This window comes from Capra hircus, chromosome 11, assembly GCF_001704415.2.
Source record: "Capra hircus breed San Clemente chromosome 11, ASM170441v1, whole genome shotgun sequence".
In the NCBI taxonomy this organism is placed as follows: domain Eukaryota; kingdom Metazoa; phylum Chordata; class Mammalia; order Artiodactyla; family Bovidae; genus Capra; species Capra hircus.
This window is the reverse complement of record NC_030818.1, coordinates 48,221,970-48,240,389: the sequence shown is the minus strand read 5'-3', so window position 1 is coordinate 48,240,389 and position 18,420 is coordinate 48,221,970. Positions and strand designations below refer to the sequence as shown.

The following is an 18,420-nucleotide window of genomic DNA, read 5'->3' as shown; positions in this document are numbered from 1 at the left end:
AACTTAGCACGCATGCACATATGAAAAAGGCAGAAATTGTCCTGGTTGCCTCAGATATTGCCCTGGGACGATGGTGGGCAAGGGGTTTGAGGCTTAACCTACCAGATATGACAGCTGGGTAGTATTTGCCAAGAAAATGAGGCCTGGACTGGCTGCCCAATATAAACCCATCCAAATCCATCAGTCAATGGCCCACGATATTTCTACTCAGAAACATTCATGATGACATGTAGAATTTAGAAGAAATGAGACTAAAGAACAAAAACTGATCCTGAAAAGAGGGAGGAAATATTCTGATAATTATAATGGAGTATTCTGAAGGAGATCAGCCCTGGGATTTCTTTGGAAGGAATGATGCTAAAGCTGAAACTCCAGTACTTTGGCCACCTCATGTGAAGAGTTAACTCATTGGAAAAGACTCTGATGCTGGGAGGGATTTGGGGGCAGGAGGAGAAGGGGATGACCGAGGATGAGATGGCTGGATGGCATCACGGACTCGATGGACATAAGTCTGAGTGAAATCTGGGAGTTGGTGATGGACAGGGAGGCCTGGCATGCTGCGATGCATGGGGTCGCAAAGAGTCGGACACGACTGAGCGAATGAACTGAACTGAACTGAACTGAATTCAATATTAGGTTAACATTCAGGAAAACTACTTATAAATTTGCTCTTTCATTCATTCTTCCATTTATTCCTTTATCTATTTCACAAAGATTTATCAAGGATTGGCTAAGGGCAAGACACTGTACTAGGTGTTACTACGAAGTACCAAAAATATAGCTCGATTTCTGACAAAATGTAAAAAGACAAATGGACAAATAACCACTCAGAAGTGCCATACCACAAGCTGCAGAAAATGAAGATTAAGAACCACACAGAAGCAGAGAGTGGACATATGAACACAGCAAGGGAAGGGGAGGGTGGGACAAATTGGGAGATTAGGATTGCCATATATACACTACCATATGTATATTCCCTGGGAACTCAGATGGTAAAGAATCTGCCCGCAATGCAGGAGACCCAGGTTTGAACCCTGGGTCGGGAGGATCCACTGGAAAAGGGAATGGCTACTCACTCCAGTATTCTTGTCTGGAGCATCCCATGGATAGAGGAGCCTGGTGGGGTACAGTCCATGGGGTCCCAAAAAATTGGACGCGACTATGCAACTGACGCTACATGTGTAAAGTAGATAGCTAGTGGGACCTGCTGTATGGCAGAGGGAGCTCAGTTTGGAGCTCTGTGACAACCTAGAGGGGTGGGATGGGGGTCGAGTGGAAAGGAGGTGCAAGAAGGAAGGCATATATGTATTTATGTAGCTGATTCACTTCGTTATACAGCAGAAACATAACATTGTAGAACAATTATACTCCAGTAATAAATAAACAAACCACAGTTCTAGAGTCGGACCTGGATTCAGTCCTATCACTTACAGCTGGGTGACCTCAACCTGTCATCTGTAGAACAGCATCATGTGGCAGGAGGGTGGGGAGGAATAAATGGGATGATGGCATAAACTGTCCATGACAGAGCCCAATGTGTAGTAAGTGGTCCCCAAATGTCAACTATGATGATGGTAACATATTACTCTAGCTACCTGAGACATACACATTGCTGCTGAAATAAAAAACAGAAAGATCAGAGACTTCCCTGGTGGTACAGTGGTTAAGATTCTATGCTTCTGATACAGGGAGTGTGGGTTCGATCCCTGGTTGGGGAACTAAAATCCCACATGCCACACAGTGTGGCCAAAAACAAATTAACAAATAAAATATAAATTTTAAAAAATGAGAAAACTCCAAATGCATTTGATCACAGTGAGACAGACTGTTAACTGACCATCCCAAAGTCATCCCCAGTCCCATTCTCAAAATGATGAGAAAAACCAGATTTTGCAGACTCCCTCCTATCTACTCTGCATGGCCATGTGATGCAGTTCTGGACTGGGAGGTAAGGGGAAACCCGCTAAGGGATTTCTGGGAGAGGTATTTTCTCTGTCTGACATGCAGAAGGAGAAAGGCCTGACCCTGCTTCCTGCTTTCTGCCTTTGAGTGTGGGAACTGCTACCTTGTGACAAAAAGACTCACCAAGACATTCACCCGGAGCCTTGGCATCACTAAGACGCTGAGATACTGACAGTGTCCGCTTACTCCTAGACTTCTTGTGAACGGTGTTCATCAATTATAAAATATATTTTTTTTCACTTCTGAAATTAGGGTGAGTCATACGATTGCCTGCCTTATTCTTGTTGTCACTGCTTACACACGAATGCACTCGGTTGTTATTCCCGAAGGCAGGATCAGACAAAGGAAACTCGAGACTGTTCACTGTTAACAAACCAAGACCTACTGGAAGAAGGATTATGAGCCCAGGTTATTTAAAACACAGTCCATTGACACCTTCTAGTAAGATGCAGAAAGTGGCAGAATGGGAAACAGCAACATGGTTGAAAATCTCAGAGGCAAAATATCTGCATCACTAGCACTCGGGAGAGCACAAAAAGTGATGTGGCTTCATCATATATGGATACTGATAAGTGATTCAAAGGAATCCTAGAAAGACTTCAACCAATTTATTGTGTGTATAGCATCCTTTTACTGCATGTATGCAAGTGAGACACAGGAAAAATCTAAAGACTCCAAGAGAGTCACTCTAATAAGTAGAAGTAGAGGAGTTCTTTGGTGTGTGTGTGTGTCAGTTGCTCAGTCGTGTCCGACTCTTGGCAACCCCATGTGCCGGGAGCGAGCGTGAGGAATTCCACCCGTGACAAGGTCATGCGGCAAGAGCTCTGATGGCAAGGCTAATCAGACCTCAGGTTTTTCCCCTGGAATTTCCTGAGCATCCACCCCCCCCCCCCAAAAAAAATAAGAATCTTCCTGCTTTTCCACTCTTCTGATATTCTCTGGAAAAAGTCAAATCAGGACTTTAGCCTTCTGCATTCGAAAGGGATGTTTCAGTTAAACCCCCTCTGATAGCTCTCTAGCTTGCCTAACAGGTTCCCCAGACCTCTTACAGCTTGTGAATTGCTTACAACCCCCCCAACCACGAGAGGCACAAAGCTTAAAAGCATCTTAAAGATACAGAGCCTTTTCTAAAGAGTTAAAAATCATTTTGGTGACGGGTTTTCACTGTTGACTCAATGACTGCCGCCAGACCTCCATATTCTTTATCTTTTAGGCACCTGGGAGGATGTTAATCAATGTAAACGGGATATGGAAAAAGATATATAGTAGTTTTGATGTTAGCAACACTAGACTTTTGAGTTAATTACTTTTCTCTTTGTTATATATCACTGCACTCTTCTTGTGTCCTTGCTAAGTAAGAATGTAACTTTATTTAGTGCTTTCTGAGAATGGCACCAGACTTTGGGAAGATCAACACAAGTAAGTCTTCTAGTTAACAAACCCTTATCAGAAAAAAAGGCTGTAAAATGTTAATTGGCCCTTGTTGGCCAGAAGATGATGTAAATCACCTAAGACTTGTGTATACAATTAGGTATGCAGAGAGACAAGCCTGGTTTTGATGAGAGTCTGGACTGCTAACACTGCATAATTTTGTATTACCCATTGATCTCTATGTACAATCAAAAAAATGTATAAAAGGCCTTCTGAACAATAGGGGCCGGAGCCAGTCACTGGACTGGTTTCCCCCGTGTCTCTCTCTTTTTCCTCTTTACTTTAACTTCAGGCTGAATTCCCATCTGGGGCGCGGAGGCTCGCCAAGTCTGCTTACTTGCCCTGGCTGTTAAGACCCATGCGAAAGGGAGCCTAAGGCGAGGCACCCTTAGATATTCAAGCGAGCGCCGGTGGCCCAACATAGATGGTGCAAATTCCTTGTCTGGAATTTTATTGGCCTTCCACGTAATCCAAGTTATTCAGCCCTCTTTCTCCACTTAATTTTCCTACTACACACTTGCTTCTCAATCTAATCTTATATCAATAAATAAACAAGTCTTTCCTCACCAACGCCATCCATGCTTCAAATTCCCTGGATCCACTGGGGCTGGACCCTGGCACCCATGGACTGTGGCCCGCCAGGCTCCTCTGTCCATAGGATTCTCTAAGCAAGAATACTGGAGTGGGTTGCCATTCCCTTCCCCAGGGATCTTCCCGACCCAGGGATCAAACCTGGGTCTCCTGCATTGTGGGCAGATTCTTTACCGAATGAGCCACCCGGGAAGCCCCAGTTATACCATGTTAATGGCCAAATAATTAGATTTGTGAAAGTGCCTGCTGAAAGGTTACAGGGTTTCTTTTACTTATTGATTTTTAAAATATTTATTTATTTATTATTTTTGGCTGCGTCAGGTCTTAGTTACAGCTCGTGAACTTCTCTCGTTGTGGGACAGGGACTTAGTTACCCCGTGGCACACGTGATCTTAGTTCCCCCACCAAGAACTGAACTCGAGTTCTCTGCCTTGGAAGGTGGTCTCTTAACCACTGGACCACTCAACGGTAAGTCCCATTACAGGATTTCTTTTAAAACAACTGTGTCAGGGTTCCCCAGTGGTTCAGTGGTTAAGAATCCACCTTGCAATGCAAGGGACACTGGTTCGATCCCTGGTCCAGGAAGATCCCACATGCCTCAGAGAAACTAAGACTCTGTGCCACAGCTTTGGAGCCCATGCACTGCAATGACCAAAGTCTGTGTGCCTAGAGCCCGTGCTCAGGAATAAGGAGCCCACACACAACAAATGAAGAGTAGCTACAGTGAAGAGTAGCCCCCACTCACCACAACTACAGAAAGCCCAAGGACAGCAATGAAGACCCACCGCAGCCAAAAAATAAAATAAATTAATCTTAAAAAAATAAATAAATAAAAAACAGTTCCAGAGGAGGGTGGGAGCAGAGGAGTAAGACTGACTTTTCACCTGATGCCCTCTTTTGTACTTTTAGAATTGTGTACAATGAACATGTATCGCCTTTAACACAATAAATCATTACAGTTGCATTTCCAGTAACACCCACAGCACTCTTCCATGACCACCCTGCAGACTCCAATCTGCAAATATGAGGCTTGCATGATGCTGACAAATGCCATCTAGACCAAAAAAATAACATGGGATTGTTTAAAACAAGTGGGAAAAGAGAAGGAGATGCGGTTTCTCCAGAAACTGCCGTGTACTCTCTCTCCAGCCTTGAAAGCCTGGGCTCAACTCTGCCTGGGGGACCTCAACCCATCAACTTGGTCCTGCTCAGCCTTGCAACCTCACTGGGAAGTTAAAGGGTTGAGTAAGATTCCCTTCTGGAATTCCCAACTGGAAAATTTTAACTTCGAGAATCTATGGCCTTCTCCTCTACAGTTGATTATGTGGCTCAGATCGCAACTCTAAGACTTTCCAGAGTAATCTGAAAATCTCTAGAATAAATGTTGGGCCTCCCAAGGTAATTCTGAGGAAAGGTAAATAAAATTCTGGTGTGTGTGTCTTTAAATTCTTGTATCGATTTCCTTCCCAGCCAACACCAGGTTTAGAATATGAACCATAGGAAAAGCTGGGAAGTCTGGAGCCCTTTCATGAGCCAAGGTCGGCTACTTCAGGCACATTGTGAGCACTTGTCCTGGACGCTGCAGGTCTGCACTGCCTTCAGCATCTCGCCCCTGGAAGAACCTCCGCGTGGCCCAGTATCACAGGACCAGAAAGGGAGACACAGTCGGCCTCCCATGAAACGAATCTCCCATTTGTAGTCTGTCCTACTTTGGGCTCTTTATTTCCCCCCGTATTATAAGCATGGCCTACCCAGTCTTGTTGCAGCTGCTTGTTTATACGCTGTTTGAACAGACTCAATCTTGCTTTTTTTCCTGGCACATTGATACCACATGGCCCAGTGGCTCTCTCAACTCTTTAAAACACCAGAAATCCCATAGAAGTAACTTTGGGGCAAGGAAGGGAAGCTTATTACTGATTAATTTTTTTTTCCTGGCTAAAACCCAGAAAACTGACCTTTAAGAGGTAAACCATGTCACTGAATTTTCTATTAATCTGAGATCTTCATTTTTGTGTGTGCGTTCCAATTTTATTGATGTATTTTTTCATTTGTATTTTAAAATTTTACTTTATTTGACTGTGTCTGGTCTCATTTGCGGCACGTGGGATCTTCCTTGCATCATTCTGGATCTTCCACGGCAGCGCTCAAACTCTAGTTGTGGTGCTTGGGCTTAGCTGCCCTGTGGCCTGTGGGATCTTAGTTATCCAATCGGGGATCAAACCCAAGTCCCCTGCATTGCAAGGTGGATTCTTAGCCACTGGACCACCAGGGAAGTCCCTCCATTTGTACTTCATTACTATATTTTTCTAATTTTATAGATGGATTCAAGATATAAACCTTAGGGGCTTACAAGTACTTTCACATACATATTTAAACTTAACATGTATTATAAATTTTCTTTTAATTTTAAAAGATGTTTTAATAATTATTTTTTATTGGAGTATAAACGATTTACAGTGTTGGGGATCGGAGATCTTTAATTCCTAATTCTTCTCCTAATTTGTAAGAAACAGGAAATCCATGTAGCAAACACACACCAAATTCTCTTTGTGTTAATGCTTTTCTTAATTGAGAGAGCAAGTGTGTTCCTGGGAAAACCCACCAGACCTCTACTAATGTGATACTCAAAGTAAAAAATTTACCACTAATAGAATACCTCCCATTAGGGTTCACAGAGCCCCAATTCAACACAGTCACTAAGTTTGGCTGCAAGCCCTTGAGGAGGTCCTCTTTTGTGAAAGGACACAGTGGGGAAGGGACACCAGGAATCTCACTGGGGGCTCCAGCAGGGCATAAAGTTTAGCACACCTCACCTCACACCATATCTAAGGCCTGTGACTGATGACAATGAGAATAAAGTCAGAAGGCTTCAGTGAGTCAGTCAGTTGATAACAAAGCCATCAGCAGTAACCACAATTCCCACCGGCGATTTAAAGAGCGTGAGTGCTTCCTTCCAGATTCCCACGGGGTACCCACCTCACTGGCACAGTTAGCCTCTACAGATACACATGCTCCACACCAAGCCCGAGCAGGCTCCTTCTCAGCATGCTTGATGAAGGCAGGGGCCTCCGTTTCTGCCACAGAAGTGGGTTAACAAACAAGAGAAAGAATCCTTCCCACCATTGCATCAACAGTAGCATCAATCATCAAACCCAATTCACCCTCCAGGCATGAAACAAACAAACAAAAACAAATAAATTAATCGCATGTTAGATGCCGCCACATTAACACAATAAGAGGCTCTGGGAGGAGGCTGACCCCGGCTCTGGGATTAACGCACATGTACACACACGGGTGTCGGCAGGAGAGACACCGGGCTTGGATCCAGACCATGGGCTGGTAGGCAGAGGTGGCTACTGGCCTCTCTCCCAGACTGGATCAGTTCGAAGTTAGTCACACCTCTCAACGGGGTTACCTGCCCTTCTCTGAGGTCCAAAGAGGAGATAAAAGGAAAAAGTCGAGCCACCTGATAAAGGGGAAAAGAAAAAAAAGCCATGGGCACCGAGCCTATGAAATGGGTTGAAGGACACCATTCTGTTGCCCTGGCCTCAGACGCTCACCCATTCACTCATATTACTTCATTCACCACCAATGCTGATACTGTTCCTGAAGCTCTGAGGGAAGCCCAGTGGAGGAAAACAGATGGATATGAATCATGACACAGTTCCTACTTCCACTGTTCTTGCCTGGAGAACCCCATGGACAGAGGAGCCCGGCGAGCTACAGTCCATGGGGTCACAAAGAGTCAGACACAGTTGAGCAACTAACACTTCCCTGCTTCTAAGGGCCCCACAGTCTGGCCAGGCATCAAGGCACAAATGCAAACAAGACAGCAAAGGGCAGACGGCAAAACACGTGACAGACGCTCAAGGCCCAGAGAGAAAGAGGGCAGTGCTGGCAGGGACCCCGGAGAGGCTTCATCCAAGAGTTCAGACTGGAGTTAGAGATGAGGGCTGCGCCATCAGAAAGGGAGGGGAGGGATTTTGCGGCTGGAGAGTTGTCGAAGCCAAGGCGTCAGAGAGGAAAACCTGGATTTGGGAAACTGAGATTGAACCAATCAGAGAAGGGGCCAAGGTGCCTGGTGAGCAGCAGGAGGTAAGTCTGGAAAAACTGTACTTTGTCTAAACCTGGACTTCGATGAGAGTGCCACTGACGGTTTCTGAGTGGTGACCCAAGTGAATAAAGCGGGGTTTTAGAGTCACTTCCATGGTGGCTCAGATGGTAAAGAATCTGCCTGCAATGCAGGAGACACGAGTTTGATCCCTGGGTTGGAAAGATTCCCTGGAGAAGGGAATGGCAACCCACTCCAGTATTCTTGCCTGGAGAATCCCCACGGACAGAGGAGCCTGGTAGGCTACAGTCCAAGGGGTCACAAAGAGTCAGACATGGCTGAGTGACTAACACTTAAGAGTCATGAGAACATTCCAGATATACTGTGTGGCCCACACGGAGAATGGCCCCTGGTGTGTGCTCTGCCTTTCTTTCTCAAGTTGGAGCCAGGCACATGGATGTCTGCAGGGAAGACTGAAGTGCAGGACTTCCCTGGTGGTCCAATGGTTAAGACTCCAAGCTTCTACAGCTGGGGCTGCAGGTTCCATCCCTGGTCTGGTAGCTAAGACCCCACATACCTCATGGCCAAAAAACCGAACATAAAACAGAAACATTTTGTAACAGATTGTACAGAAATATTGTAACAAACTCAATAAAAACTTTAAAAAATGGTCCACTTAAAAAAAAAAAAAAAAAAGGACTAGAAGTGCCCTTAATGGGAGATGAAGTGCAAAAATGAACATTAACTGGGCTGGTTTGGAGCACTGGCTGGATCTGAGGTGTCCACAGTAGCTGCTGAGGAGGTGAGGAGTGGGACGGGAAATGAGGACATTATGCAGGATAACGACAGTGAGCAGAGCCCCTGTAAACCAGAGCTGGGCCTGGCCCTCCGAGCCAGGCTGTCACTCAGGTGATGGGCTTTCAGGGTCACCAGGAAGGACTCCAGCTGTCCCAGCCCTCACATGCAGAAGGCCACCATTGAGACCCAGCCAGAAGCCCTATCTGGTCCTTGGAGAGATCAGACCCTGAGGGAGCTTTGTGTGAGGCAGATCCCTGTTCCAGGATTTAATTTCTTTTTTCTTTCTTTTTATTGAAGTATAGTTTATTTGCAATGTTATATTAGGACACTGTGGTGCTGGAGAAGACTCCTGAAGTCCCTTGGACAGCAATGAGATCAAACCAGTCCACCCTAAAGGAAATCAATCCTGAATATTCATTGGAAGGACTGATGCTGAAGCTCTAATATATTGGCCACCTGATGGGAAGAGCTGACTCATCGGAAAAGACTCTGATGCTGGGGAAGACTGAGGGAAGGAGGAGAAAGGGGCAACAGAGGATTAAATGGTTGAATGGCATCATTGACTCAGTTTGAACAAACTCTGGGAGATAGTGAAGTACAGGGAAAGCCTGGTGTGCTGCAGTCCATGAGGTCACAGACTTGAACACGACTTAAGTGAATGAAAAACCAATTAGGAACCAGTGATAACGCTTTAGAGAATCCATCTTTAGTATCTTAAGAAAGTTAATTAATCATTCATCTTTGGCCGAGCTGGGTACTCACTGCTGCACTCGGGCTTTCTCTAGTCGTGGCTAGCCAGGGCTGCTCCCAACTTGAGGTACTCAGGCTTCTTATTGTGGTGGCCTCCCTTGTTGTAGCGCGCAGGCTCTATGCACACGATCTTCAGTGGTATAGAGCTGCCTTGTGGTATGCGGGATCCTCCTGCACCAAGGATTTGAGCCCATGTCCCCTGCATTGGTTGGTGAACTCTTAACCACTAGACCCCCAGAAAAGTCCCCATCTTTAGTATCTTAAGGTAACTTGTGACCCACCACCCAGCATTTAAGTGTGGCCCAAGCCTTGCCTGAAGAGCTGACAGACAACCTTAAAAGTACCCAGGGTTGGTTCCATAATTCTCAGCGGCAGACTGGCATCTTCCAGGCCCTCACCGCTGGGTCCTCCTGGCCAGCGGGGTGAGGTCCAAGCACAACATGGTTAAGGAAGCATTGGTCTGGTGTGTGTGGAGGGGAGGGGGCTGGAGTGACGCAGGAACAAGCAACGGGCAACTAGAGTCTCACTCTCAGGCTAGCTAGGCCCCTAACAGCTGTGTGGCCTTGGCAGCTGCTCGGCACTAGGGTCTCTGTGTCCTCCCCTGTGCAGTGAGGGGCTACGGACGGCAGCATCTAAGGCTCCTGTTCTAGTCACTCACAGGGTGACATTCTTTCTCTCTCTCTCTCTCGGTGGGGGAGGGGGGTCAGGGGCTCATGTGTTATACAGAAGCGGCTGCCCAGGCACTCCCCGCCTCGAGGCTGAACAGGTGGCAGAAGTCGAGCCCAGAGTTAAGAGGGACCTGAGGCCCCCGGAGGGGGCGGGTCTTTCGCAGGGCCACACAGCACAGGCAAGGTGGACGGAGCACAGGCAATGCCCAGCTGTGCTCACGCTACCACACCCAGGGGAAAGACGGGATTGTAAGTCACGCTGTGAGGCCAGCGTCGGACTTGTTTCTTTCATTTGGTTCATCAGTGAGGATCACGATCAACCTCAGGGTGTAAGCGGACACAGGAGTGACCAACAGGCAGCCTCCGCATGCGCTCTGCATCTAAGAAGTCTCTGCGGACATCACTTCACAGCTGTTTTGCAGCAGAAACCGTCGTCATGCCCATTTCGCAACTGAAGAGACTGAGGCTCACAGAGATGCAACAGCAAACGGAGGAACTGAGGTTTGTTGGGGTTTCTTTGCCTCACAGCATGTGGGATATTAGTCCCCTGGCCAGGGATCGAACCCACACTCCCTGTATCAGAAAGAAGCAAGAAATCCTTACCACTGGACCGCAAGCGAAGTCTTGGAGCTGGGATTTCCAGCCTGGGTCTGCTTATTTTCAAAGCCCACACTTGATACTACGCATTGCTCTTCTGGCTGCGACAGCTAAAAATAGGTACAGCCGTCCTCCGTTCCTTCACTATTTACTGTGTAACTAGTAGGGACGCAGACAAGACGTGGCTATAAACGACGGCAAGAGGGCCGCTGGGGGACCACGAGGTGAGAGACTGGTTTCACCAGGAATCTGAGGAGGGTGTGGCTCTCGATTTTGAAGGGTGGACAGGATTTCAAACAGTTGGGGACAGAGGCAGATGAAGAATCGGCATCAGAAGAGGCAGGAAAGAGAAAACTCTAGAAACAGCATGTTAGTCAGTCAGCCATGTCCGACTCTTTGCAACTCCATGAACTGTAGCCCGCCAGACCCCTCTGTCCATGGAATTCTCCAGGCGAGAACACTGGAACGTGTAGCCATTCCCTTCTCCAGGGGATCTTCCCAACCCAGGGGTCAAACCTAGATCTCCCGCCTTGTAGGCAGGTTCTTCACCATTTGAGCCACCAGGCAACACCGTATGGAGTTGCTATTGCTAGCCCAGCACAGGAGGTGGCGCTGTCAATACAAGAGCCAGGAGCAACTAGACAGGAAGGCAGGGATCAGTACAGGAACGCACAGGCCTCAAACAGGGAGAGTGGCAGTAACACTTGAGTGGCTACTGCAGTAGTCCAAGCCGGAAGGGAGGGTGATGGGAAGAGGGCAAGGAAGGGAGGAAGGGAGGAAGGGAGGAAGGGATGTCAGATGGGCAGGTCTTGAAAGGAAGAGCACCAAAGATGACTAAGATTTAGAGCTTGGGGACCAGAGAGGATGGTGGTTTCATTATCATCTGAAAGTTGGGACACAGCAGGAGGGGTGGATTTGGAGTTAGGTACCTGGCACTAATGGTACCAGGAACGAGAGAGAGGTTCAGAGAACTGGTAATCCTGGACTTGAGGCCTGGGGAGGAGCTGATTTGGGAGCCAGGAGCATCAGGTGACAGCTGAAGGTGAAGGAAAGGATGAGGCGGCCCTGGGGGTTAAAGGAGCAAGCCGGGGTCCTGGAGAATCCCAACACAAGGGAGTTAGGGGAGGGGGCAGGGAGACACATATTGCCGCTGATCATGATTGCAGGCAAGTTGCCTGAGCTTTGGCTGGCAAGTCAGCAAGTGCGAGAGCAGGCCTGGACCAGGGGCGAAGGTGAAGAAACAAAAGCTCCGTCATGGGCAGGGCTGCAAGTTGAGTCTCTACACCCCTGTTTTCCTGGTGAACCTTATATACAAAGGCCTCAAAGGGCTGAGCGGGCGAGGGAGATGGTAGAGACAAGCGTCGAGGAGGAGGAGGCGACCATCCTCCTCCACGGAGGCTGTGGTACCATCGCCACAGCCACTCATGGTGATCCTAAAAGTGGTTTCTCACACCTCCTAGGTTCAACCATGCTCAGAGTGGTCCTCAGAGGCCAGGCAGGCACATGGCATCTCTTCTTCCACTGTGACCCTTGGTGCATCCAGCAACATCATCCCCACAGGCCAACTTGGAACAGAGGTGGGGCAAGCAGCATCAGATCAGTAACTCTTCCTGAGTGCCGGCCCTTCCACTGACTTGTGAGGCTGAGTCTCTTGCTTGTTTTGATCCACCAGGAGTGGATTCCAAATAGAAATCAGAGAGAAAGGGCGTTGGGTAACAAAGGCGAGCATGGTAGAACCACAGTGAACAAGGTTTGCTTGGTTCTGTTTCAGCTTGTTTTGGAAACAAGCTCCAGTGCAGGCTGATTTGTTGGGGAGACCAGAGGGCAGGGACTACTTCCAAATTTTTTCAGTGGGTTGTCCATATGGTTTAGATAATCTTGGTGTTTAAATGGTTGCCATAGTGAATTCTAAACATTGATTTTATGTCACCCAGTCCTTGGCTGAAACAGAAAAATGGCTAACTTGACGTAAGTGAGCACAGAGGCTGGGAAATGTTGCTCTGAGGGGTGAAGGGACAAGCATGAGACTTCCTGGAGTCCCTGGGTTTGGCAGACATGAGGGTTTGAAGCCACACAAGGGAGACATGGGAACCTGGAGGGGCCAGCAGTCTTTTTTTCTTCCTTGGAAAGCATGTCTTCCAAGCATGAGTGGATATAGGGAGATGTTATAAAAAGAAAATCAATATTTAATCTATATAATTAATTAAATGGGTTAATTATAATTAATCTGACAGGCTGTAAACAGGTAGGTTATTATTATTATTATTATTATTTGTCTTTTGGGTTTTTGCTAGGAAAAAAAAAGCAAAGGCAAACAACTCCAATCTGGTCAGAAATCTCAAATCACTAGGCTTATGAACTTTCCAGAATTAGCTTCTGGTTCCAAAAATAAAGTTCCATGATCATTTGAAAGCAGCATTTTATTCAAGCAAGATTTTCAGATAAAGCAATGATGGATAAAAAATAAGGGTCGGAGGTAGACAACTTTTTTTTTTAAATTATGGTGAATTGTTTCATAGAGTTTATTTTTAAAGCAAAAAAGAAGGTGAATTTTTTTTTCCAATGAGTAGGAAGACACTGTAATTTATCTCTCTGTGACTGTACCTAGCTATTTGGATACTAGGCTATAACCAAGGTTTGGCTACACCCTGGTGGCCGCTGACCATAATGGTAGGCAAAGTGCCTGAGCTTTGCCTGACAAGTCAGCAAAGTGTGAGAGCAGGGCTGGACCAGGGAGAAGGTGAAGAAGCAGAAGTTCCACCATGGGCAATGCTGTAGGCTGAGTCTCCATCCCCCTCTTTTCCTGGTATACCTCATATACCAAAGGCCCAAAGGGCTGGGCAGGTGCGGGAGGAAGGGGCCTTGGTTAAAGCAGAGCACTGTAGGCAGGAAGATGGAAATAAGGCGAAGGAGAACCCAAGAGGCATAACAGAGGTCCTGGTGCAGTGCTGTCCAGGAGAACTTTCTGTGAGGGTGGAGCATCCTATCCCTGCGTCAGCCACTAGCCACACTGGCTGCCGAGGACTTAAAAGGGGGTTAGTAAAGACTGAGGAATCGAATATTAAAACTTACTTAATTTCAAATAATTTAAGTAGCCACATGTGGCAAGTGGCTACCATTTTGGACAGAGGATTGGAGGCCTCAAAAAGTTTATTCTTCAGATCAATTAATGAGGTTTAATGAGTGTAAAACAACAAACAAGAAGGCAGTTTGGCTTTTGCTGCTGCTGCTGCTAAGTCGCTTCAGTCGTGTCCGACTCTGTGCGACCCCATAGACGGCAGCCCACCAGGCTCCCCCGTCCCTGAGATTCTCCAGGCAAGAACACTGGAGTGGGTTGCCATTTCCTTCTCCAATGCATGAAAGGAAAAGTGAAAGTGAAGTCGCTCAGTCATGTCTGACTCTTAGCGACCCCATGGACTGCAGCCTACCAGGCTCCTCCGTCCATGGGATTTTCCAGGCGAGAGTACTGGAGTGGGTTGCCATTGTCTTCACCAAGTTTGGCTTTTAGTGTTGTTTTTTTCCTAAATGAGGAACAAGGGAAAAGAAACCAGAGCCACTTATCACCAGGAGCTCACAAACTAACAGGAAATATCCGATTCTAGGGAGGGAAGAGAGGGCAATGGCAACCCACTCCAGTATTCTTGCCTGGAGAATCCCAAGGACAGAGGAGTCTAGTGGGCTGCCGTCTATGGGGTCGCACAGAGTCAGACACGACTGAAGCGACTTAGCAGCAGCAGCAGCAGCAGGGAGGGAAGAACCCACAGGCAATCTGGGGCAGAAGCATCCCTCACGCACAGAGTGCCAGCTTTACTGAGAGCAGCTGTCTTGAACAGGTGACTCTAATAACATTATTGGCACCACTGGAACTGTTCTAGGACAGGATCTCCAGAGGAAGTAAAATGGCATTATTTTCCAAGTTATGAGACAAGTAAAACACAAGATTGGTTTACCAGGCCAGAGAACTGGGCAGATGGAAGAGACAGAGGATATAGTTCAAATGTCAGGGGAATGAGGGGGCCTGGATGTCTCACAGTCTTAAATTTCTTTCTTTTTCTCTTTAGTGAAAAGTGTTTATTAGGAAGAAAAGAGTACAGTTTGTGTGGATAGACACATGGGCAGAGCCAGAGTCACTAAAACTCTTGCTCAATTGTTTTTTTTCTCTCTGTGGTTTCTCCTTATATGAGAATGCATTTTGCTTAACTAATTAATTTCTCCATTCTCTTTTCCAGGGGATCTTTCTGACTCAGGGATCAAACCCAGGTCTTCCACACTGCAGGCAGATTCTTTGCTGTCTCAGCATACCAGGGAAACCCAACGAATTTCCAGAGAATTATTTTTTAAAAAGAGAGCTTTCCAATTCTAGTCTTAAAAAGATGTGGGGCTCAATATTCCCTCCAGGTGGAATTACTGACTGGGAAATATTAATAGCTAACATCTAAGTTCAGAACCAACCAGGAGACTAGGGACACTTAGAAAGAAGGTACTAGTGAAGTGTGTTCCCAGGAAGGAGACAGAGCAGCTGTCACTGAAAGCAAAGATGCACCGCTACTTCCTAGGGAAAAGGACTAGACCTCGGGGAAAACTGGGGGATGTGTTGGGGTTAATAGGTCTGGAGAGACATTTCCAATGTGCAATATTTTTATTTTACCTTTTCTAGTTCTAAGATAAAACATCAATAGCAAGTTAAATTCGTACAGTGACAGGCTCTATTTTCTTGGGCTCCAAAATCACTGCTGACAGTGACTATAGCCATGAAATCAAAAGACGCTTGCTTCTTGGAAGAAAAGCCATGACAAACCTAGACAGCATATTAAAAAGCAAAGACATCACTTCGCTGACAAAGGCCCATATAGTCAAAGCTATGGTTTTTCCAATAGTCATGTACGGATGTCAGAGTTGGACCACGACCAAAGGTGAGGGCCAAAGAATTGATGCTTTCAAACTGTAATGCTGGAGAAGACTCTTGAGAGTCCGTTAGACTGCAAGGAGATCAAACCAGTCAATCCTAAAGGAAATCAACCCTGAATATTCATTGGAAGGATGAATGCTGAAGCTCCAATACTTTGGCCACCTGATATGAACAGCTGACTCACTGGAAAAGACCCTGATGCTGGAAAAGATTGAGGGCAAGAGGAGAAGCAGGCAACAGAGGATGAGATGGTTGGATGGCATCACTGACTCAATGAGCTTGAGCAAACTCCGGGAAACTGGACAGGGAAGCTGGGCGTGCTGCAGTCCATGGGGTCTCAAAGAGTTGGACATGACTGAGCAACTGAACAGATGGTTTACAAACCCTCTTCACATTTCATGATTATTTGCAAAAACCCTGAAAACATTTGGAGAAAGGGCTCAGGGCTCAAAGTTACAAGGAAAAAGAATGAACTAAAAGTGTAGGTAAAAGACCTTTCATTCTTCCAGTTAAGCTTTGCAGCTCCTCTTGGAGAAGCATCAAAGGATGAAAGAAAGCTCAGATGAGGAAGAGGTGCCCTCCTCATCTGGTCTTGGTCCCAGACTCTCTTCAATCTGTCTGAACTCAGAGAGAGGCTCTCAGGCACCTCACCCCGTCCTCTGCATCTGTTGAGCTAAATGCAGTAGGTATGCAGAGTGAGAATTGATTTGTCAGTTGAGGGTGTTTTCTGGAAGGAGCAGGCAGGGTCCAGGAGCCGCGGGTCCACGTGGTCCAGGGGCTTCGAGTACTGCGACCATAAATTCCAGTTTATTCGGAACAGACCTAGTTTATACCTGTTGTCCTAGCATAATAATTAGAGCATCTTTTCACTCTCAGATGTGTCCTGTCTGAATATTATATTATACGGTCACCCTAGCCACTGGGACTTGACATGGTGTCTTTTTTTTTCCCCCACAAAATTGCTTTGACTGTTCCCCTGGGGTCATTGACAAGGTTTTTCTGGACTCAGCTTTCTCATTCTCAAGGTTAATGCTTCTAAGGGGCTAAATTTGCATCCCAGGAATGTTAAAGAAGTTAACTATTTTAACCCTAATCACTTGTGGTTTATGGCTCTGCATGGGGCGTCAGGCAGTGACCCATAATGAGCTCGCTGTTTGAAAATCATCTGGGGAACTTGTTAAAAATAGAGATGCAAGGGCCCATGGCCTGAAATTCTGATTCAGCACATCTGAGAATCTATTTAAAAATGAGAAACAAAGCTTCCCAGGTGGTTTGAACACTGAAGCCAGATTTGAACCCACTGGTGAGTTATCATTCTTCAGCCGCTGGCTGGAGTGGTCCCTTGTTGCTATGGAAACCACTGATCTACCCCTCAGCCAGTCTGAATTTTACTTTTTTTTTTTTTCAAGTACACATCTGTTTCAAAAATAGAGGACCTTATTTTATGGAGAGAAGAGTATTTTCTCTAAGACATTTTGAGAGGAAAAGCAAAGCTCCTAAAAGGCAGAAAAATTTCTAGTCTGAAACCAAATTCAGCAGAAAGCAGGCATCCCTCACTACTTTAGCAAGACAAGAAAGAACCAGTGAGCAGTTATTTTCTGAAGCAAGTTTCAGACTGTCTGGAGCATCCTTCAGGTTAGCTGTAAGGTGCCTGGCTGGAGGCCTGGGCTCATGGGCTTCCCCAGTGGTCAGAGGGGCTGATGGTGACTGGCCAAGATGGTATCAAGACTCAGGAGACTCTGGCTGGTGAGGGACCTGGAAAAGGATGGCCCTACAGAATTACCATCAGAATATAATTTACACACACGGCTGAGTAGCCAGGCGGCCCGCACTGAGCCACTCTGATAAATATACCACACTGATGCTCTGAGCTGAGGAAAGAGCAGTAATCTGTCCTTTAGGTGCAGAAGCAGAGAAGATGGGGTGGAGGAAGGGGCCTAGGAGAAGGCTTCTATAAGCCTCATGTGGCCAAGCTGGCCTGATGAATTCAGAATTTAGCAATTCCGAGTTCTCTTTCAGCTTAAACACAAAAGCATAAAATGATTGTATCTCATACAGAATGATCTTAGAATTCACTGCTCTTTGTAAATTCTGATATCTGAAGATAAAACAGCAGAATTTCCCCTCCAAAGATACTCCTTGGGATTCGCTGCTTTGCCAGCAACTATTGTACTAAGGTGGACAGGGACCCCCCAGGTACCAGCGGTAGAAGCAGCGAGACAATTCACTATGATTCTGTGTTACATAAGCAGCTGGTCCTCTCTGAAACGGGAATCATGCCCTTTTGGTTCTCCTGTATACCTGCCAATCTATGTCTGCAGAAATCCTTGAGTTTATGTGGATGGTACTTTTCAAACACTCATCCCCGTGTGCTTTATCTTTCTCCCAGAAATGGTCCTAAAGTGCTTTTCTCTGGGCCTAGAAAACCCAGCTCTGTCCCTTGACCCAACTCACTGTCCACACACTCTATTCTACCATCCACCGGAAGCCCATGGAGCACCAAGATCAGTATTCAAAGTCCTTTTCCAAATCCTTTCAAAGCTCTACCCTCTCTTTCCCCAAAACTCTCACATCACCATCTAGGACTCATAGCTTCCCTTTGCAAATACAACTCATCTCCTAGCCCCAGACATAAGCATAACTGTCTTTTCTCCATCCTCCAC

The 18,420-nt window shown here is 46.5% G+C and overlaps 1 protein-coding gene across 4 annotated transcripts in view; it reads right to left on the bottom strand.

Moving 5' to 3' along the window:
- The window catches only part of REEP1 (receptor accessory protein 1), a 136,620-nt gene that overhangs the window by 19,867 nt on the left and 98,333 nt on the right, over positions 1-18,420 (bottom strand). For 2 of the 4 annotated variants that reach the window (XM_018055360.1, XM_018055361.1), the window contains exon 6: positions 7,265-7,450. The exons of the other annotated variants lie outside the window; for them this stretch is intronic. In XM_018055360.1, coding sequence (XP_017910849.1) covers positions 7,265-7,450 — 186 coding nt within the window. The remainder of the gene's footprint in view (positions 1-7,264; positions 7,451-18,420) is intronic. 4 annotated transcript variants of the gene reach the window in all.